The 22811-nt window shown below is 50.6% G+C and overlaps 1 protein-coding gene across 3 annotated transcripts in view; it reads right to left on the bottom strand.

Annotated features, from left to right (window-relative positions):
* Positions 1-10187: 10187 nt before the first annotated feature.
* The window catches only part of CHST3 (carbohydrate sulfotransferase 3), a 36590-nt gene continuing 23966 nt past the window's right edge, over positions 10188-22811 (bottom strand). For 2 of the 3 annotated variants that reach the window (XM_061181145.1, XM_061181136.1), the window contains exons 2-3: positions 13266-13487; positions 10188-11871 (exon numbers count right to left, since the gene is read on the bottom strand). In XM_061181145.1, coding sequence (XP_061037128.1) covers positions 10578-11871; positions 13266-13423 — 1452 coding nt within the window. In that variant the 5' untranslated portion in view covers positions 13424-13487 and the 3' untranslated portion in view covers positions 10188-10577. Of the gene's footprint in view, positions 11872-13265; positions 13488-19143; positions 19181-22811 lie in introns of those variants that run through there. The other variant, XM_061181153.1, reaches the window with a different exon arrangement.

Below are 22811 nucleotides of genomic sequence, written 5' to 3' on the forward strand. Positions count from 1 at the left end.
ATTCACTGGTCCAAGGTCACACAGCTAGGACACCTTGCCGGAGAAGAGCAGACTCAGGCTGACTTTGAAAAGCTGGCACATAGGGGAGGGGTCAGACTTGTTCTGTATGATCTCAAAGGAAAGCCTTTCGTTCTGGTCCTCCACAGCCTTTTCATGGCCTTTGGGGTCTCAACAGATCGAAGTGGGAGACTTGAGGCAAAAGATGGGACAGAAGGGTCTTCAAGGAGGAGGGATGTGGATTCATATCCTGATACTACCGGTCATGTCAGCTCTCTGTGCCTCTCTCTTCTCATCTGTAAAATGGGACATAATTGATCAGGCCAGGCCACGCTGCTTCATTCTACCTTTCAACGGTTCCCTATAGCTCTTGGGATCAAGTCCAATCTCTTCTTATCATGGCTTAGAGGCTCCTGCACGCTCAGGTCCTAGCTTTCCTCTCCAGCCTCCTGTCTCATCATCACCTCAGCCAGAGCAAACTCTTTCTCGGTCCCCAAACTCTTCAAATTCTCTCCATCCTCCAGGCCTTTTTACACACTCTCCTTGGTCACCCTGTTGAACTTTCCTAGGTGGGCAAGAACGGGGTGGCATTTGAACTCAGGCACTGGAGATTGCCATGCTGATCTTCACAACAGCACACCCAAGGGACGTGTTGGGCCCCACAGGTGAGCATCGTCTACTATGTGCCTCAGAGCAGAAAGAAGTTGAAAACTTTCAAGGGAGGGTAGCTCTGGTATGGACTGGATGCCGGCTGGCTCTGTCCACCCTCCAGGTGGGAAAAGCACCTGTGCTCCTCCTCACTGCTTATTCTGTCCTCTCGCACAGGTGGGCAGCAGCTGTTTTGGGGTAGGGGTGGGCAGGAGAAATCCAGGTGGGTGTGGTAAGAGATGGTGAAGGGAAGGTTGAGTTCCATGGTGTTCTGACCAGGCAGACCTAGGCAGAGCCCATGGTTTCCAGACTAACCATGTTATTCCTGAGGTCTAAGCATTAAGGGTCCCCTGGTGAGCATTGTTGGGAAAGCCAGCCCAGACCCCAGCATTCCATCAGGACTTTAAGCTGTGGTTTGAAAACTCAAACACTCCAGGGCCTGGGGTGCTGTCCTAATGAATGGAGTCACAGCTGTGGCCCTCTTAACCTGTTGCTTTCTCACTTTGGATGGACATGGATTGACAGAGAGGATGTCTCTGTTGGAAGTAGAACATCAATGCAGATGCCGTGATCAATGCTGCCTAGTATTGGAGAGACCAGAGGGAGACTGGGCCCCGCCCTTCTCCCAGCTGAGGCCCCCTGTTCCTGCTGGGATGAGAGCCCCAGGTGACCTACCACCCCAGGGAGCAGGTGCTGTCAGGTCCCTCCTCCCCCTCACACCTTTCATTGGAAACTTGTGCTGTGCTCTGGAGACTTTCAACCACTTGTATCTTCCTTCCTCTCTGGGCCTGACAGCTTTTTCCAGAATTCTGGAATGTTGTTCTGCCATCAGGGCAAGTGCTGGGGAATGAATACTTCCCAGGAACAACCTTCAGCCAAAGACTGACAGGTCTTTTTTTTTTTTTTTTTTTTTTACTGGCATAGGTAAATTTTAATATATACTTGGCATTTTCTAGATCCTGATAATTTAACAACTCTGAGATTTTGTACCAATATAATGTTTAATTCTTTTTTTAAGTATAAATATGAACTTTTTAAAATTTAATTTTATTTATTTACTTTATACAGCAGTTTCTTATTAGTTATCTATTTTATACATATTAGGGTATATATGTCAATCCCAATCTCCTAATTCATCCCACCACCACCACCCCACCCCCCGCTTTACCCCTTGGTGTCCATATGTTTGTTCTCTACATCTGTGTCTCTATTTCTGCCCCGCAAACCAGTTCATCTGTATCATTTTTCTAGATTCCACATATATGCGTTAATATACAACATTTGTTTTTCTCTTTCTGACTTACTTCACTCTGTATGACAGTCTCTAGGTCCATCCACGTCTCTACAAATGACCCAATTTTGTTCCTTTTTATGGCTGAGTAATATTCCATTGTATATATGTACCACATCTTCTTTATCCATTTGTCTGTCGATGGGCATTTAGGTTGCTTCCATGACCTGGCTATTGTAAATAGTGCTGCAGTGAACATTGGGGTGCATGTGTCTTTTCGAATTATGTTTTTTTTCTGGGTATATGCCCCATAGTGGGATTGCTGGGTCATATGGTAATTCTATTTTTAGGTTTTTAAGGAACTTCCACACTGTTCTCCATAGTGGCTGTATCAATTTACATTCCCACCAACAGTGCAAGAGGATTCCCTTCCCTCCACACCCTCTCCAGCATTTGTTGTTTGTAGATTTTCTGATGATGCCCATTCTAACCAGTGTGAGGTGATACCTCATTGTAGTTTTGATTTGCATTTCTCTATTAATTAGTGATATTGAGCAGCTTTTCATGTGCCTCTTGGCCATCTGTATGTCTTCTTTGGAGAAATGTCTATTTAGGTCTTCTGCCCATTTTTGGATTGGGTTGTTTGTTTTTTTAATATTGAGCTGCATGAGCTGTTTATATATTTTGGAGATTAATCCTTTGTCCGTGGATTCGTTTGCAAATATTTTCTCCCATTCTGAGGGTTGTCTTTTCGTCTTGTTTATGGTTTCCTTCGCTGTGCAAAAGCTTTTCAGTTTCATTAGGTCCCATTTGTTTATTTTTGTTTTTATTTCCATTGCTCTAGGAGGTGGGGACTGACAGGTCTTTGATGTAGGAATGCTCTCGGCTCCCTCACCTCACCCCTCGACTCAGATCATTCCAAAGTTCAAGCTTTATGCGCTTCCTGGAGGCGTTCAGCTCCAGTTGTCCAAGGTGGCAGCTGGCTCAACCCTGCACCCTTGGCTGGCTGTCTCCTCCCCTCCTCCCCTGCCAGGCTGTCTGCAGCTCCCACATAAACCATTTGCTCTCAAACCTTTGTCTCAGCATCAGCTTGTGGTGTAATTCAAGCCAATTGACCCAGTTTTCAAGAGGAAGCAGAAATCTGGTTTTTATATAAAATCCCTTAATTTTAAAGTGGTGGCCAGTTGTTAAAAACAAAAGCAGACCATTCATGGACCACACATCCACAGGGTAGATTTGGTCCATGGCCAGTGCTGTGCAGGGCTATGTGTGTACCTGGGCCTGGCCTGACCCTGACATCCCTTAAATGCTTGGGCATAATGGCTTTGGCTATTCTCATGGGTGCTCTTTCCAGCAACTTGGCTTTATTCTTCCCCTGCAGCTCATGAGAATGTCCCCTCCTAGCTGTCACTCTCCGTACCCCCCTCCCTTCCTTCCTTCCTTCCTTCCTTCTTTCTCTTATTCTGATTTTCTTGAGCAAGCCTCTCCTGCTGAGTCTTTACTGCTTGCTTGCTCTTCTAATAAACTGCACAGCAGCATTTAGCAAGGGGTTTACTAGCTACTAGGGGATTACATCTCCAGGGAACCTGTTTACTGTTGGTAACCTTTGTCCGGCTGTTTCAGAAATGGCTCCTTTAAGAATGACCCCAAGCTCTAGTTTCTCAGATCAATAGTGTCCTGTGGTGTTTATGCCTGGCCTGGTTCTCCAGGGTCTCCACTCTCTGTGGGGGTCAACACATCTTTTGGGTAATGCCACAGAGGCCCTGCAGGTGTGGGTTGATTTGAGGACACGAAGGGTTTCAAGCGACTGGGAGGTTTTATGACAGCAGCATGGATGCCTTGGAGCTGTGAACTCTGACCCATAGTGACCCTGAGGCTGCTACTCCCCCCACAGGCTGACTCTTGCTCCTGGCCTGCAGCTCAGTGAGAATGATGTGAAAGTGGCATGGGGCCCTGAAACCCTGGGCTTTTTCTCCCCAGCCACTTCACCTACCACCTTATTGTCTGCTTACCATGGCTTTTAGTCTTGCACTTGCAGGTATCTGGTAGGTACACATTGTTCTATAGAATGCCAAAGTCTTGAAAATCTTGTTCGGCAAAAAAAAAGAAAAAAAAATTTTCATGGTAAAAGAATTCCACCCATAAAACTTGTTATGAGTGAATCCTGGTAAGCTGGGTCAGACAGAGGAAAGCAGGGCTTCTAAGAGCCTTTAATGCGCTAATGTGCACTATGACTTCTTAAGAGAGGTTAGGTGACAACAGTTCCTCCAAAAACACTTGGGGCACTGCTACAGACTCTAGGACCTGGCAGTGCGGGGCCTGGCAGGGCTCCGTGAGCAAGTGGCACAAGTCCAAGGCCTCTCTCTGCTGGTGATCAAACTGCCTGCAGGGATGGAGCCAGCTGACTGCCCCTCCGAGACCCCATGGGGTGTTCGGCTCCTTTCCAGGGTGGATAACTTGGGGTGTAGTGCAGGAAGATGCAGGAACCCTAAGAGGTCTGGGAGTGGAAAGAGGCTCAGCCTAGGCTGGTGGCTGAGGGGGCAGGTGGGTGGGGAGGTCGCTAGTCTCTGCTCTATGATTAGGGCAATTTGGTTCTCCAGGTGGCCATCTGTGGTAGGAAACACAGCCTAGAAATTAAACTAAATATATCCAGTCCCCAGCAGATTGGACACAGCAATGGCACCTGCCTGGGGACGGGGTGGCCGAGGTTCCACCCAGGTCGGGATGTCATTGTGCTGACTCCTCTATTTTAAGGGTTGGGAGGGAAATGGTTTGAGCTTCCAAGGCCTGGCCTGGGTGGAATGACAGAGATACAGGTTTGAGTTTTGGGGAAGAGGTCTCATTTCCTCACACTCTGTCACCCCCTTACTCCAGGGGCCGTTGTCCCCAGTGCTCAGCTCTTCTCTGCCTCCTCATGGCTGCTGCTGTTCCTACTTCCCGTCTGTCCCCAAACCCACAAAGCTCCACCAGCTTTGTCTTCCTGTGTTCCAAAAGGAACCCTCGCCCTTTTCCCTGAGGAAATGCCCGTTCCCTCCAGGTGGCTGTTAGGAAACAAAAGCGTGGAAATTTAATTTGCACTAAGTTGATAATGACTGATACAGCAATGTAATTGCATTAAATTTCTTAGCTGAAAGGGTTCTTGGCAATCTCAGGTGATTTTTGAGATCTTGTTGAAGGCCAGATGAAATCTTAAGCACTCTTTCAACATGTGAAGTGAATCAACGCACAGTTGCTTTGAGTGAGAGCATTGCCTGCCCTTTCAACTGACTTGAATCCATCCCTAAAGGGCCTTTTTTGGAACCATGCTTGTCAACTACTAATTACACCTTTCATTCTAAGGGAAACTGGGGTACAGATTAAGGGAAGTGACTTGCCCAAGGTCACAGGGCCAGAGAGTGGCAAGGCTGGGACTTGTCCCCAGGTCCCCTGACCTTTAGCTAATATTCTTGTCCCTGCCCGACAATGCCTGGGTATTTATCTCTCAGACCTCATCCTTGTAGCCAACTCCAAACAGTTATCACCAGCTCTGCCATTCTGGTAAAAGAACATTCATCACACCCTCTGCACTTATCCATGCTTCCCTTGTGCCTTTCACCCCTCAAGAGTAGGCAGTTTTTCTGACCTGCTTCATGCTGGAAGTTACCCCTTTCCTACTGCTGCTAATTTTTTTCCCTGTTACTTTTTTTTTTTCCTATTCCCCTCCCCACTCCAGCTTTATTGAGATATAATTGACGTACAAATTTTTCTGTTAAATTTTTACAACCCAATTCCTGCTGAGAATAAACGCAAAAAAGAGGACAGAGACACTTCAGATTCTGCTCATTGCGCGTTTTCATTTTTAATTAAATAAATCAAGTAAGCCATCAGGTGATGGGTTCACATTCTGTTCTGCAGAGAAGATCCTGACTGGTGGTGGCCACCAGCTTTCTGAAGGCAGCCCCTGTGTTTCCAGGAGATTGTAGCCACGACAAGAACATCTGGGACATTGATGGCAAGGGGGCTGGGAGCAACATGGCCAAGCAGGCTGAGCTACATGTTACACATACACACGTGTGGACACATATGTACATACCATGGCCACGTATGGCCATGAAGGGGTATCCTGTACTATGCGGCCATGAAACATGACAGAGGGCCAAAATTCTTGGCAAAAAAGAATTTGCAGGAACCAGGAGGGAGCAGGGGAGCCAGGCAGACTTGCCCTAGAAAGTACAGATGAAAGGGAGACTTTAGGGGGTGACCAGTTCAAGCCCAATGTTAGAAGCAGCCAGGAACATAGGTCATTTTACTTGACAAATAAATACAAATAAAATACGTGGTCTACAATATGAGCTAGGCCCTGAAGATGGCACCACGTAATCTTGGAAACACATAACTAATTAGTCCCCCATGCACAGTATGGAATGACAAAGGTCACAAGACCCTAGGATCTTTAAGTTCTTAAGACATCTGAGCTGCCAATATTGCTTCATCCTTTTGAGGTAAAGAGCAGCTTCCACGCTTCTGAAACCCTGGGCAGTTGAAAGGCCATGTGGCTACATTCAGGAAACCCTGGGCCGCCTCCCTCCCTTCTAGCTGGACCATGTGCTAGGAATCTTCACAGGCAAACCCATTAACTTTGGAACTCAGAGGACGCTCCTTCTGTAAATTTGTGCAGACTAACTAGATCCACTTCTTGGAGCTCGTCAGACTCCACAAGTTTAAAGAAGGAGCATCCTCTGCAGGCATCTATTCCCCCACCCCACTCTCCCTGCCTCAGGAACCCATCCCTCTGAGACCCACCTTTGCTTTCAGCCTTTGGGGATGGGAGTGGGAGAGGACTGCCTTGGGGACACAGCCATCCAGTCTTCTGCCCCTGTCCTTCATAATCCAGGGCCTCTGAAGGGTTAGGCCTCATAGTCAATCAGGGCTGGAAGAGACCGTCAGGGTCAGGACCAGACCATCTGATGCTTACATCTCCTGTCTGCTCTCTAGGCCAAGCATACGTCTTCTGGGACAGGGACCTCCAGGAGCTCATTCAGAAAGCAGAGGTGGAAGGGAAAGATGTTCTTGTAATGGGTTGGTTGGGTCCTCTGCTCTTAAGGGTTTGGTCAGCAGCTGCCCCATTAGACCAGCCTCTGGCATAGCTCCCAGGCTGAGGGTGCTGGCAGACAAACATTTTTTTTTTCCTGTTCATTTAGTTACTTATTTTCAAGTGAGTGCATCACATAAAGGGACAGAGGGCTAGAATTTGCTTATGTCTCTCAACCTTAGTAATAAGTTGGTGATAACCTGCAAGGGCCGTGCTACAGAGATCTGCACATCTGCTTCTTTTTCCCTCTTCATGGGACTCAGGAATCCTGACCCCCCCCCAAAAAATCCTGCTCCCAAAGACCCTTCCCCCCATGTCCTCATCCACTCCAAGGTTTATAAACAAGGCCCAGAGGAGAAGCCAGGAATGGGCAGCAGTGGCGACAGTCTGAGGGTGTTGGACACTGCCCTGTCTCACCAAGGCCTGGAAAGTTCTGAACTATTTTTATAGGCTGGGCTAAAGAGGTCTTCATGAAGAAAAAGAAAAACGAATAAACGCTCATTGCTGAATGAGCCTCTTGTTCCGGGGAAGCTGGTGGCGGGCGGAGGTGAGGCCTCAACACTCCCTCTGTCTCCGGGCAGGTGGGTGCTGTGGAGGGGAAGGCTCGTGGGGGCCAGAGGGAGCAGAGAAGCCAGGGCTGGCCTTGCTGGAAAAGGAGGCACTAGCTCCCAGCTGGACCACCTCCCCTAGCCCAGCTCCCTGCTGAAAACCCCTCACACGTTACTCCGACCAGGTCCCATGGAGTGTAGAGTCAGTAGTCATCCCTCCCTCTCCTCCCTAAACCCCAAGGGTTCCCAGAGCATTGCTGAGCCCAAGGCAACCCTCTCTTGAGTTGTGTCCTATTTCAGATACCTGGACAAAGGTAATATAGCAGAAAGGGCCTTACTGTCACATATTCAAATCAACAAGAGGAAACCGAGCTAAAAAAATACCCTGCGGCCATCGTGACTCTCACGCTCTCAGTTTTGTCCTCTCGTGTATTCTGAATCGTCTTGGAGTGTCCTTGTATGTACGAAGTGAATGGTTTCTATTATTATTGTCTTTTTTGATTTGGGTACAGCTTTGAGTCCCTGCAAAAAATAAAATATTTTCTGTCTCTTCTTTTTCACAAAATAAATAAATTAAGTCAACCTGCAGTGTACAAATTGTTAATGTCCTGAGAAGTCCCAAAGGTCCATTCTCGGCATAGTCCTCAGAGCTCAGGGGTGGAGGCCTTGGCCCCAGAGGCATAGGAAGGGAAGAAGGAAGAAGTCTGCAGTCCACACTAGGAGGGCCCCAGGAACCAGAAAGGGCCTTGGATAGAGGTGCCTGCCCCCTACCACCCCCAGGTGGGGAACAGTGGAGGGAGCAGGGCAAGGGCTGGGGAAGACTGGCCAGTACTTCTGGGCCTGCCAGAACCATCCTGGCCCCACTCTGCCCCAGGATCAAGTTTTCAGAGCTGGAGTCCCTTTGGACCCCAAATTAGAGCCATTTCCCGGCACAATTTATTCTTGGAACAGAAAACCTAGAGACTTCCTCGACTGGCTGAATCCATGGTGATGGAGACCCAGCAGCTCAAACGCACTGACTGTAATGGATCCCACAAGATGGCCACTGTCCTCACCTTTTCAAAGGCTGGCTTCCTGCCAGGACACACCTCCCTCTTCCCTATGGCAACACTAGCTGGACCCAGATCCTGTACTTCCCTGCTCCCCATAATACTCAAAACAAAACTCAGCCCTCTGGGCTTGACAATGAGACGGATCTGATACAGAGGTTGTCCAGGAAATCAGAAACAGCCCTTAGTGAACTGCTGATGCTTTCTGCAAGTTCTGAGGTGGTACTGAGTTCTGCTCCCCAGTTTGGGGTGGGAATGGGGGAAACGCTTCCACTGTGGGGACATCTGCTGCTTGGTCATAGGTCCCTGACGCCCCAGGAAATATGTTAGGACCTGGGAGAGATGTTCAAATCTGGCCTCTTCTTGGGGAGGGGGTGAGGATTGCTAATTTATGCTGCCTCTGGACACTCAGCAAAGAACGCCACTGGTTTCTGAGATTTGTTCCACATGGGATCAAACAGAAAAGCCCGTGGGGCACTGTGGGCTGCCATGTGGCCACCTCGTCTCTGGTTCTTCTGGGGGAAGGCTCCTCCTCCTCTTCCTCCAGCAGGAGCCAAAGTGCTCCCCACTGGTCTTCCCGGCCCCCCTCAGCCCCTCAAGCCCACAATGCTTCCAAGCAGCACTCCTGCAGAAACAAACCTGAAAACACAGCCACAAGAAACCAAACCATAAATAACTTTAAAAAAATAAAAAATAAAAACACTCACCCCATCCCACATTGAGCAATACTCTTCCCAGAGCCCTAAATGAGGAATTCCAGACACTAACCACATAACCATGATGACCAACCATGTGGCTGACCTCTTTCCCCTGTCTTCTCAGGGGACGGGGTATCCTGATGTGACTTCTCCCTCAAGAGCACTCTGTATTTCCTTCTGGGCCTTGCCCCACAGAGGCCTGGCTGGAAATGACAGGACTCACGAGCTGCCTTTTGCCTCCAGGGACCACTGATGCTCCTGCCCGTCACGCTTGAGGCAGCTTTCAAATACGGACCTGCTCTTGGGGAGCCAATTGAGCTAGGACAGGGCCTTCGGGCTGCAATCACACGAGGGTCAGCCATGCCATTTCAAACCATGCTGCCTGCTAGCAGCAAGGACATGAATGGGTCAGGGGAGGTAGCCACGAGAATCTAAGGTGGGCAGAGGCCATGGACTTGGCAGTTCTGTATCCACCGTTCAGCCTCAAACTTGGATGGGGAACAGGGTCATGGCCCATGACCGTATATCATTCCCCCTTCCCCGAATAACTCTAAAAAGGTAACCAGAGGCTTTTCTTTAAGTGTGTGATACAGATAAAGCATAAAGCAATGGGGAAGATTTTTTGTGTGTGTGTGTTTGTGTTTTTATGTTCTTCTGCCTGTGCGTGTGGTGTGAGTGTAGGTATTTGTCTTTATATGTGTATGTTTGTTTTGTAGCTCTATATAGAGCTGATTTCACCTCTCCCCAGGGACCCACCCAGATGCTACACGGGATTATGGAGAAATTCAGAAACTGAAAGGTTGACACTGAGTACAGCAGGGGGTCTGACTGTGACTAGTCAGTGTCTGAAACCCCTTTCGGTTGTTAAATATTTGTGGACTCTGACCCACAGGGTCTACAGGCACCTATGTGTGTTTCATGTATATTTCTGTGTGTGTGTGTGTGTGTGTGTGTGTGTGTGTGTGTGTGTGTGAGAGAGAGAGAGAGAGAGAGAGAGACAGAGAGGGAGAGAGAGAGGGAGGGAGAGGAGAGAAAGGCTTGTCCATAGGCTCGGGCCTGCCTGGGCCTGCTCAGGAGACCACAGCCCCTTAGTTCTGGGTTTGACAGCCCTCAAAAGGACCGGCCACTGTCCTGTTCTCAGCGGGAAGCTCCAGGCCCACAGCTATTGCGGGGAAGCGAGCGGGCTGGGGGCCTACTTCTACAGCGCAGGCGCCACCTACGCCCTGCACGTCTTCCTGCCCACCCCTGCGGCGGCGCTGCAGTCTCCCAGCTGGCCTGGGTGAGGCAGGCAAGGCGGGACTTTCACCAGGAGGGGTGCTCAACGCCCCGGGTCCCCTACGTGACCCAGAAGGTGCCGCGCTCCTCCAGCAGGCTGACGGAGCGGTTGGAGAGTGAGGCGGCGTCCTGCACAGGCTTGTAGCCGAAGAGGCGCATGGCGGGGCCGCAGGCAGCCTGGACCACCTGCGCTAGCTTGAAGGGCATGCTGAAGCGCCACTTCTCAAACTGCTCCGAGGAGTTCTTCTGAGTGGAGTAGATGCCGTCGTGCGCCGCCTGGGTGTTCTTCTGGATCCAGTCCTCCACCTGCGGGGTCAGGGGAATGCCTGCAAAGCGGTACATCTCCTGGGCCTTCTGCAGTGGCCTAAGGGCCACGTCCTCGTAGCGCACCAGCATGTAGCGGCCCCGCAGCCAGGCCGGCTGCCTCAGGCCCAGCTCAGCGGACTGGCGGATGCTCTCACAGTTGCCCTTCAGCCGCTGCACCTCCTCCTCCCTCAGCTGGTCCTGTCCCTTGGCCAGCCACTTCTTCCAGGTCTCGTACTTGTCGGCGAAGGCCACCATGCGGGAGGCTAGCACAGCGCGGGGGTCGCGCACCAGCTGGATGACGCGGAGGTCCAGGCGGGGGTCCTCGGCCAGCGGCTGCAGGAACTCCAGCTGCCGTATGCGGACGGCCTTGATTGCCATGTGCTCCTTGCGGCGGCAGGCCTCGGCGGCCAGCGTCATGTTGAGGAGGCCGCAGCGGCGGTTCTTGCAGGGGTACTTCTCGAAGACCTTCTTGACGAGGGGCGTGCAGACGGGGTCCTCGCAGAGGGAGCGGCTGGAGCCCCGGCGGAACACGAACTGGGTCAGGTGGTCCTCGGGTGCCGGGATGATGAAATGCTCCAGGAGGTACAGGTCGCACAGGAAGAGCTGCTTGAGCACGTCGCGGTATACCAGGGCCGAGCCCGCGGCGTTGGCGCCGCCCTGCTCGAAGGACACCGTGCGCTCGATGTGCCACAGCGGCTCGAAGAGGTAGAAGATGTTGCCCTGCTGATTGAAGAACTCGCCCACAAACGAGGAGCCCGTGCGGGTGGTGGCCATGAGGAGCAAGTGGCGCCGGGGCGGGGCCTCGGCGGGTGGGCGGGACTCCTGCTGCTGCCCCTGCTCCCACTCTGCGGTCTCCTCCTCAGCCTCCTCTGCCGGCGCCACGCCCAGCTGCAGACTGAGGTTTCGCAGGCGGCTCTGCAGCTGCGTGAAGGCCGAATCCAGCTCACTCAGGGACAGGAGGGATGCGTTCTCGGCCAAGGCTAGGGCTGGGTCGGTGCTATTGGCATCTACCAGGGATTGGGGGATCTGCTTCAGTTTGTCCGAGACCCTGTGAGAACAGAGGGATACCGGGGTCAGTGACGGACTGGGGACTCCATCCCCTGTGCCACCCTGAGGAGTATCCCAGGATAATCACCCAGAAGCCGACTTTGAGGCAAGGATTTGAGTGTAAGTAGTTTATTTGGGACTTGATCACAGGAAGAACGGGTAGAGGGGTAGGGAAGTGAGGCAGGGAGGAGAGGAAGTCCATAAGGGTGAGCAGGCTACCCCTGTGGCCAAATCGCTCTGCTGGAGGAACCCCAGGAGATGGGGTAGATAGAACACACCTCAGGATTCTCTACCCAAGGGGTGTGAAGCTCCCAGCTGGCCTTGACTGCGGGCTGCTCCCAGAGGCATTTACTCCCCAGGACTTGTGGCTTGCCAGTGTGCAGGTGGAGAGAATGCCCTCAGGTGGAGAGTTGCAGAAGCTTGCAGTAGGACCCAGTAGGCACAAACTGGAGCAGTCCATGCTAAGGAACCCAGGCAGGGCACTGACATAGTGCCTACTACATAGCCCTATTCCTAACCTACCCATCCTGGTTGATGCTTTCTTGCAGGGGTTGTGCTTGGGAGAGAAGGTCTGTGAAATCTTTCTGTGTCTAGCAGGCCCACTAGCAGGGCCACTGCACACAGCGGTGCACTGCCAACTCTAGGGGGCAGCACCCAGCGTAGCCGTTGTGAGTGCACACCCCTGGAGTTGAACAGTGCACAACCTGGGCAGCTGAACATGGCAGCCCTGCCCACCAGGGTATCTGTACCAGGACCCTGCCTCACCTTCATCCATGACTTCAGATTGGTATAGGAGATATGCTGTTAATGTGAGGCATCATCCTAGGCCAGGAAGTTAATTAATAATAATAACCATGGCCAGCAAGTACAGGACACCAACTGTGTGTCAGGCACAGGGCTAAATGCTTTTACATTTTCTTATTTAATCTTTACAACAAGGCAGGCCCCATCATTAGTCACATTTTACAGAAGAGGGACTTAAGACAGAAAAGTGAAATAATTTGTCTAAGCTGTCACAGCTAGAAAGGGCCAGAATCAGGGGAATTCCCTGGCGGTCCAGTGGTTAGGACTCCATACTTCCACTGCAGGGGTCATGGGTTCGATCCCTGGTGGGGGGACTAAGACCCTGAAAGGTGTGCTGCGGCCAAAAAAAAAAAAAAAAAAAAAAAAGTGCCAGAATCAGGATTCCAACTCAAATTGCCTGAGTCTGGAGCCCAAGTCTCACAGCTGTGCAGTCATGAGGACATGGGCATGACCTACTGCCTGGCCACAGGAGAGGTCTGATGATTACTGGTTGAGGGATTGCCTTTGTAGGTCCACAGAGAGCCCTATAGCTACCTCTCTGCCCCCACCCACCCCACCTTGATAGGGAAGACTTGTGCTTGCATCCCTCACCTTGATATGATTTTATTTTCCTTTTCAATGAAGACAAAAACCACCACCACAAAAGCCAGGAAAAGGGCATATTTGCTCCTCATTCTCAGGCTGTGCAGAAAGTGTCGGCAGTCCTGGGGCAAAGTGAGTCCTTTCTCCATGGGGAAGTGTGGGGCCATGGGCACTCAGCTTGGGGCCATCACTCAGGACCTGGCTCGTCGTTCAGGTGGGGGACACCTGGTCCTGTGGAGAGATGAGCGGTCAGGACACCCTTGTCTGCAGATGAGAACAAACAGGAACTTTTCCACCAGACTTTTGGGGACCACAGCCCTGTTGTGCCAGAACCCCACACCCACTCTCCCAATGGACTATGCCCCAGAGACTTGAAATGAGGTCATTCAAAATACCAATGAACCTTCTGATTCGTCCATGTCACTTCCATCCTCACTTCCTTTGACCTCACACATGACTGAAAGGCAAGTGTATGAAAAGAATACTCCTTGCAATAAACATGTTTGCAATAGCAAAAGAGTGAAACAATCTAAATAAAATATGATGGAGCAAGCAATGGATTATTATGCAGCCACAAAGAATAATGTGGTGGATCTAGTAATGCTGATGTGAATAATCTACTATATATTGGGCTGGCCAAAAAGTTCGCTCGGGTTTTTCCATAAGATGTTACAGAAAAAGCCAAATGAACTTTTTGGCCAACCCAATATGTTATAATTTTATATATAAATCATGTATATATATTATAGATAAGCAAGCTGCAGACATAGTGTGTTTATATAGGATAGGGTTTCTTAGCCTCAGCACTATTGACTTTTTAAAAAATTTTTATTGGAGTATAGTTGATTTACAATGTTGTGTTAGTTTCTGCTGTATAGCAGAGTGAATCAGTTATACGTATACATATATCCACTCTTTTTAAGATTCTTTTTCCATATAGGTCATTACAGAGTTCCCTGTGCTATACAGTATGTCCTTATTAGTTATCTATTTTATATATAGTAGTGTGTATATGTCAATCCCAATCTCCCAATTTATCCCCCCGCTTTCCCCCTTGGTAACCATCAGTTTGTTTTCTACATCTGTGACTCTATTTCTGTTTTGTAAATAAGTTCATTTGTACCCTTTTTTTATATTCCACATATAATCAATATCGTATGATATTTGTCTTTCTCTGTCTGACTTACTTCACTCAGTATGACAATCTAGGTCCATCCATGTTGCTGCAAATGGCATTATTTCGTTCTTTTTTATGTCAGCACTAATAACATTTTAGATCAGATAATTCTTTGTTGTGGGGATTGTCCTGTGCCTTGTAGGATGTTTAACAGCATTCTTGGCCTCTACTCATTAGATAACAGTAGAATCCCCTTTGCTCAGATGTGACGATCAAAAATATCTCCAGACATTGTCAAATGTCCTCTGGGCAGGGGGGAGCTGCAAAATCATCCCAGGTTGAGAACCTCTGATGTAGTATGATCCCATTTGAAAAAAAAAAAATTAAGGGAGAGAAAAGTGGACTGTGACACAGTCACAAGGCCTGTAACAAAGGGACGGGTAGGTCAGGAGAGAAGGGTGGGGTGAGTCTTAACGTTTGCTGTGTAACATTGTGCACTATTAGAAATTTTACCATGCAGATGTATAATTTTTGTTTTTGTTTTTTTGGCTGCGTTGGGTCTTCGTTGCTGCGCGCGGGCTTTCTCTAGTTGCGATGAGCGGGGGCTACTCTTCGTTGTGGTGCATGGGCTTCTCATTGCGGTGGCTTCTCTTGTTGCGGAGCATGGGCTCTAGGTGCGCGGGCTTCAGTAGTTGTGGCTCGCGGGCTCTAGAGCGCAGGCTCAGTAGTTGTGGCACACGGGCTTAGTTGCTCTGTGGCATGTGGGATCTTCCCGGACCGGGGATTGAACCGGTGTCCCCTGCATTGGCAGGTGGATTCTTAACCATTGTGCTACCAGGGAAGTCCTGGATGTATAAATTTTTAAAAATTAAAGGTTTTCCACCATAGCATGTGAATTCTAACAAAATCCTTCACATGGCCTCGGCCTTCAGGTCTCAGCTTCATCAGGCAGCTTCCCTGGGATAGGTTAGGGCCCCCTCGGCCCCGCCACAGTACAAAGACTCCCTTTAGCACCTGAGACTTTGTCATAAAGCAGGCCCACTTGTAATGACTTGTTCAGTGCTGATCATCCCTTTGTGGAGGGCAGGGAGTTTGTCTGGGTCCCTCATTATCCCTTAGCACTGAGCCAGGCACACAGGAGACACTCATGCACGGCTGCTAAATGACAGAATGGTTAAAGGAATAAATGACTCTTGACGCAAAGTGTATATATTTTTTAAAGCTGGAGTAAAAACACCATTGCCCAGTGGAGCCTGAATCACCATTTCTTTCACTCGTCCTCACCATCACACACACACTGTCCTGTACCACAAGCCCCAAGATTCCAGCACAACCCCCTCTTCCAAAAGTCTATCCCTTTCTCCACGAGGACCCTCATCCATGGGAGACAGTCTACTCCAAGTTTGGAAAAATCTTACTGTGACCTTGTGCAGGACATCCAGGACCATCCTTCTTTCTGGGAAAGATGGATTTCTTCCAAGCTGATGACATGGGGGAGTGGGAGGGCAGAAAGGAGGGTCCCAGGGCTGTACCTTCATCACACAGTGGAAGTGGCTTTAGGGACAGCCAGAAAATCTACCCTCTGGAGAAAGCAGTGAGGCTTGTGAGAAGACAGATGTGTACCCTGGCAGCTGGAGTGGAGTTCCTCAGCTGTGCAGGGCAGAGTGGTGGTGGGGCAGTGGGCAGCTCTCCCTGGCAGAATGCTGGGGTGCTTTGTGAGTGTGAGTAGTTGGAGAGGAGCCAGGAGGGAAGAGGGCTGCAAGGCCAGTTCAAGGGCAACTGAATATTTTTGCCTCTTCCTAATTCTTCTGGGCCATTTCCTATGCACTCATTAAACAAATATTTTCTGAGCACCTACTATGTGCCATTCTAGGCACAGGCAATACAGCAGTGCACAAGCAGACCCGGCCCATGCCCTCATGGGGCTTACACTCTGGTTGAAAGAGTCAACTAGAAGGATATGGGTAGATGAAATTTATTGAAATTTATAAAGTTACTACTCTATGCCTGGTGTCATGCTAAGCACTTGATTTGCATTTCCTCATTTCACAAAAGCCCTATTAGGTAGCGACCATCCCATTTTACAGATGAGGAAACTGAGGTTGAGAGAGATTAATTAATTTGCCCAAGGTTCCTCCAGCAGTAGCCTGATCACCCCTCCCGGATCTACGTCATTCCAGCCTCTTGATGTTCCACAGTGACACCCCCCCACCCCCACCATAGCACATGTGGTTGGGCTTTCCAGCTGATGGTCTGTCTGTCTCCCATTCCCAGACTGCAAGTTCTCTGAAGTCAGGACCAGCGTCTAGAATGGCACCCACCACATATCAGCTGCCCAGCAAACCACTGGTGAGTCAACCCGTTGAAGCTGGTGCCTGGAAGGCTGTCAGCATTCATTTGCAGAATGCTGGGCAGGGCCATGTTCCCCATGCACCCAGTTTAGCCTGTGGTGGGATACGAGGCCACCTATCTTGCTGGGAGGGTGAGCCCCAGTACTGAGTCTGCAGAGCACAAAGCGTTGAAATCCTGGCTTTCTTCCCTCTTGGCTCTCAGCTGAGAGTTGCCTGGGTCTGATGATGTGAGGGAAGCAGAAGGAGCTAGGACCAAAAGTCCTGGGCTCTCGTCCTTTCTGCATGTCTACCATGCTGTGTGGCATTGTATAAGTGACTTAACCTCTCTGGGCCTCACTTTCTTCACTGGTAGCATGGAAAGGGTGGTTCCTACTGCATAAAGTTGCTGTGAGGAGCAGTATCTGGTACATGGGAGGGGGAGAAAAGGCAGGTGTGGCCCAGGGGGAGTTGCGTTCACTGTCCTCTCTCTTTTGGGTCTAACATCTTTGGTAAGATTTAGAACTTTGGCTGCCTCGATGACAAAGATCCTGAACCTTCTCCTCCCCTCCCTTCCGGGCACTGTTTCTATTTTTGAGTCGCTGTCCCAGCCCCCTCACCCCCCGAATAATACCAGATTCCTGAGAACCTTCACGACATTGCCCTAAAAGGAAGACACAAGGGTGAAAACTGCCTCCAAATGAAACCGCAGGCAGGCTGTTGGCTCCTTTGCCCTGCCCAGGCAGGCTACCCCTAGGGTTAGCTTTGGCAGGCCAGCAGGCAAGTGGGCAGGCAGGCGAGAGAGGTTTAGACCTGGGGGTAGCAGAGGGTCACAGATGCCAGGAAGTCACAGGTCATGAGGGACGAGGACAGGGCTGGGATGGGGGTCACTCAGGTAGAACCTGGCCTGCAGGAGGCCCTTTGCAAGAAGTGTGTCTGTGATATCTGTGACACTGGACAAAACTTTGTGCTACCTCCCTCCCCAAACCCGTGGTGCCCCCCTTACTTAGCTCATGGGAAGAATGAAAAATCTCTTCCTTTTCTTGACGGATGCCATCTCCCAGGGGAGTACTTGATACCTTTCCTCCCCCCAACACCAGCAAAAGGAAATTGTGATAGCCAAAGGAAAAGGTGGTATGTCCCTGCTGGGATGCCAGTGGAGGTCATATTTCCAGGGCACCAGGGTCAGTGCTGAAGAAGGCCAGGGGCATGTGCCAGCCCAGCTCTGCCTGGATGCAGTGGGGAGTGGGGCAGCCGTCCTGGGCCCAGTTATACTCAGTACTCAGCTGAAATGTCCCCTCCTCCGGAGTCCTTCCCTGACCACTGACCTAATGTTGACCATCTCCCCTCTCCCTATCATGTTCCCTCTCAGCACCCTGCTTTATTTCCTTCCGGGATGGAAATGTACTTGTTTGCTGCCTGTTTCAGTCACTGGAATGTGAGCTCCCTGAGGGGAGAGCTCTCTGTCTGCTTCATCTTTGTATGCCCAATGCCCTGCTCCATGTGCACCAGGCATAGTAGGTGTCTCATAATTTTTGTAGAATGAATAGATGGATGCCTTTTCCAAAGCACTTAGCCCACTGTGAGATGCTTAATCATTCTAAGTTGATGGAAAATACAAAGAGGAAGAAGAAAAAGCCATTGTTCCCTGAGTGAAGCATATGTGTGCGCTGTGACCTGTGCTGTGGGTGTGCACTGATTATATGCCGAGTGTGTACTACAAGCATGGGCTGAGTGGATACTACACGTATATACTACATGTGTGTGCTACGAGTGTGTACTATGGGCAAACCTTGGCGCTTGGGGCTTCACATACATCAGTCTCTTGAATTATATCAACCCGGGATGCCTTTTTGAGGATAAAGAAACTAGGCCTTGTGGCTTTCAGTTCCAAGTCTCTCCAGCTATGTGCTAACAGTAGGGAGGGCAGAAACCAGCGAAGGCATCCCAGGCAATCTCAGTGAGGGAGCACTGGAAAGAAAGCAGGCTGTGATCTGAGGCCCAAAACTCTAGGCACCAGCTCCCCTACCCGGCTCTCCCCTCGGAGGCCTTTCTGCTCAGGCCTCCCTCGTGACCTGGCAAGGGGCCTTCACAAGAGAACAGTTGTCTACTTGGATGGCTCCCAGGCAGGCCCTGGGCCCGCCGCTGCCTCCCGTGGGGGAGGTGGGGTCCCAGAGTCTGCTGTGAACGGCGCTCTGATAAGGGATGGGCCCTGCCCGACGTTGCATCAGGCAGCAAAGCTCCACTCCCCTCCCTTGGCTTGCTCGGGGCCAAGAGCACAGTGGGGACTGGGGCCTCAGCTGTGGCAGGCCCTGCTCACAGCCTTTCCACTGGGCAGGAGGAGGAGCCGCCTGAGCCAAGGGAGGCCAGGAGCTGAGACGGAGGAGGCTCCTGGGCAGAGGTGTGAGCAGTGAGGCCCATCGTGGGAAAATTCTGAACTTACTCATGAGCTGCAGCCCTAGGGGGCCGGGAGGCTGCCCCAACCATGCCGTGTCGCCAGACGCCTGGGAAGGGAGACCTCGGGGGGCTTTCTGTGAGTTGTCTCTGGATCCCCTAGAGTGGAGACGGAGGGCAGGAGCACACGTGCTCATAGGTGACCTCTGCTTGGGGGATGCAGGAGTCCATCCAGTGGCCTGTCCAGGCAAGGTTCTGTTTCCCAAAGGGACGTCCAGAGATGGCTTGGGCTGTCGAGCTTAGTGTCTGACAAGAGAGTAAATGGCCAGGAGCCGTTGGATGAACCAGTGAGAGAAGGAATGAGAGAACGAGGAAGTGGATGGAGGCCTGGCTGATGGATGCTCCCCTGCGCAGCCCGGGGCTATCATTCCTCCCCAGGTCCCTCACATCCCAGGGCTCTAGCTTCCTCTCCCAAGAACAAACCATCTAAAACTTCCTTTTGGGCACATGTCCAACCTCAGCCAAGATAGAGCCAGAGTACGTGCTCCAAAGGTGGAGGTATGTGTCACCTGAGTGGCAGTGGGCATCCAAGAACTCGTGAGAAGCTGTGGGCCAGAGCCACGAGGTGGACCACGGGGCTGAGGCCAGCCTGGTGGGGGTGGGGCCTCCACAGACTGAGAGGGAGCCAGCCCCGGCCGGGACAGACCCCGCTGCCCCTCGGCCCCGTTTGGCTGTGCGGGGGTATCGGGCAGCACACTCTCTACCCCCATCGGACACAGCCACTTCACCAGGGCCTGCTCAGCTGTGTGAGAAGCACATCCTGTGCAGAACGCTGATGGCTGCGCGGATACGGGCCCCGAGAACAGTCCCAGCCTCCCTATCCGCACAGGTACCTCCCGTGCCTCTCACGCTGAACCCTAGGCCCTGGGCCACGTCGGAGCCGACCCACTGCTCTGGGCTTTCCAGCCCTCGCCCAGTCAGGAGCTGCAGCGGAGGCTGGAGTCCGGGCGGCCCACAGCCATGCAGCCAGGCAGCCTGGTGAGGAGTCTGTTGGCTTGTTTGGAACCGACCTGGACGTGGGCCGAGAGTCGTGGCCAAGGGTGTGCGCCCAGCTCTGGAAGTCCAACGTGTGAGAAGCGACTTGCGTGTCTCAGCAGACAGGGCTGGCTGAGTAACTGCGGTGCACTGGCTCAATGAAAGCAAGCCAGGCAGGGGTTAAAAACGCTGATGCGCAGCTACAAAAATGGAGTATTAAGTGATGATTCTTTTCACTTTCTACCCTTTTGGATTTGAATTTTTGACAACCATGCACATGTACCACTTTATTAATAAGCTTTAAAATCTCATCTGAAGCTTAAAAAGAGAAATGTAAGATTACTTTGGAAGCGGTGTGGAAAATGCATTGGAAGAAGGAAGGACTGGAGGCCGGGAGAGCAGGCTGTCCCTTCTGCACTGGTCCAGGAGAGAGGAGGCTGCCTGAGCAAGCAGGGACGGAGTGGACAAGAGGAAGGACAGACACGTGAAACCTTAAGGAAACCCGCGTGGTGCCTGTGACTTGCATAGCGTGGATGAGCCTTGAGGACAGTATGCTTATGAAGTGAAATAAGCCAGACACAAAAGGACAAATCCCGTACGATTCAACGTACATGAGGTACCTAGAGGAGCCAAATTCGTAGAGACAGAAAGGAGAAGGGTGGTTGCCTGGCCCTGGGGGGAGGGGAAATGGGGAGTTGGTGTTTAATGAGGACATAGTGTCAGTTTGGGAAAATGAAAAAGTTCTGGAGATGCATAGTGGTGACGGTGGCGCAACAACATGAATGCACTTAATGCCACTGAACTGTGCACTTAAAAATGGTTAAAATAGTACATTTTATGGTATGTCTATTTTCCACAGTAAAAAAAAAAAAATGAATTCATAAACAATAGGCAGGGTGAAGGAGGGCAACAGAGGACTCCAGGAGGATCCCTGGTTCCTTCCTTGGACAGCATTCCTGTTCTCTGCTGCACCCACAGCGCCTGGCACGTGGCAGGGCTCATAACGTTTGTGAGGTGAATGAATGGATTCATAACTGTGTTTAAGAATTGGCTGAGTTTCTTGTAGTTTCTCTTCCCCCGTGTTAGTGAGGAAGATGATTAACATGCCATTGATTTTATATATATATATAGAGAGAGGGAAAGAGACAGAGACAGAGAGACAGACATAGAGACACAGACAGACATTTTGGAAAAGCCTGAACAAATTATACAGTGACTGTCTTGACTTCTTTGCTTTTACATATTGACTTTGAGGCCATGTGACCTTAGGAAAGGAACTTAAACTTGAGTGGTTTCATTATTTATAAATGGGACACTTACAGCATCTACTGTATACTCAGTGGTCATGAGGAATTCAATAAGATGCTAGTGAAATGCTTAATCCAAGCCCAAGTTGTGATAAATGGTCCTACTAAGGAACCACTCACCCTGTCTTTACAGATGCAGCAGACTCTGTGGCTTGTGACTAGTGGCAAGTACTGGAATGGTTGCAGTGGGGTGGGGGTCTCAGTAAAAAAATACCAGGGTGATAACCTGATCTGACCACAGCTAGAAACACCCCTCAGGCAGAGCCAACATCTGCTCATTTATGGATAGCATTTGGCTTTGGGCATCTCATCCTCACTCTCAGCCTCATCTGGGGATAAACTTGCTAACTTTCCCCATCCCAGGCACTGCAGTCACCTGTAGCCCTGAAGCAGCAGAGCAGCCGGAGAGAGACCCAGAAACACCATAGGCAGAACCCTTAAGGATGCTCTCTCCCCAGCTTCCCTATAGGCCAGAGCTGCTCACAAATTCCATACGGCCCCGCATCTCCAGGAAGTGCTGAGTGCGCTGACAGGAGTGTGGCTGCAGAATGACAGAAGCCATGGGGTACAATGGACCCCTGCGGAGTAGCCAGCTCCACTCTGGCTGTGGTGAACAGAGGCATCAGGCCTCAGATCTGTCAGGCTGAGGTCAAGTTGAATGCCAGTGGATTTTGCCCCCAGGACAAAATCATGCTGTCAGCAGGGACTCAGGCCAGCAGCCTTACACAAAGCAGCTCGGCTTTCCAACTCTAGCTGTACTTGCCTTCAACTGTGCAAGTGTGCATTTCTTTTGGAAAGGTCCAAGAGAAATCTGTCCTATACACTACCCTTCCAATCATGAAAAACATGGCTTTTGCCCTAAAACTGCAGAATGTCAGGATTGGAAAGGGCTTGGAAATTTTCTTATCCACCCTTCCTCATTTTTCATCTATAGCAATTCAGGTTCAGAGAAGGGAAGTGCTTGACCAAGGCATAACTGGATGGTGACAAAACTTGAACTACTACATAGGTCTCCTGCCTCCCAGGTTAGTGATGGCCCTGCCAAACTTTATCACCCTGACTCTCATAGCTTAGCCCGCTCAATAACCTTCAGCACAGGGATGTCAAATAAATGGTACACATTCCACTCAGCAGTCCTATGCCTGGGGCAGACATCACTAATCAATCATTGTCCTCTTTTCAGCTGAGACTAGATGTAGCCTCATAAGCCTTCTCAGTGCAGTGCCAATCCATTAGAGCTGACATGTGAGATAAAACCAGTTTGCCCCTCCAACTTTACGGGATCCTTACTGGCTACCAAACAAAATTCCTCACCCCCCTTTAGCTTACCATTCTGCTGACATCACCCCTCAATGCCAGCCAAATTCCAAGTCTC

Source organism: Eubalaena glacialis, chromosome 1 (assembly GCF_028564815.1).
Source record: "Eubalaena glacialis isolate mEubGla1 chromosome 1, mEubGla1.1.hap2.+ XY, whole genome shotgun sequence".
Lineage (NCBI taxonomy): Eukaryota > Metazoa > Chordata > Mammalia > Artiodactyla > Balaenidae > Eubalaena > Eubalaena glacialis.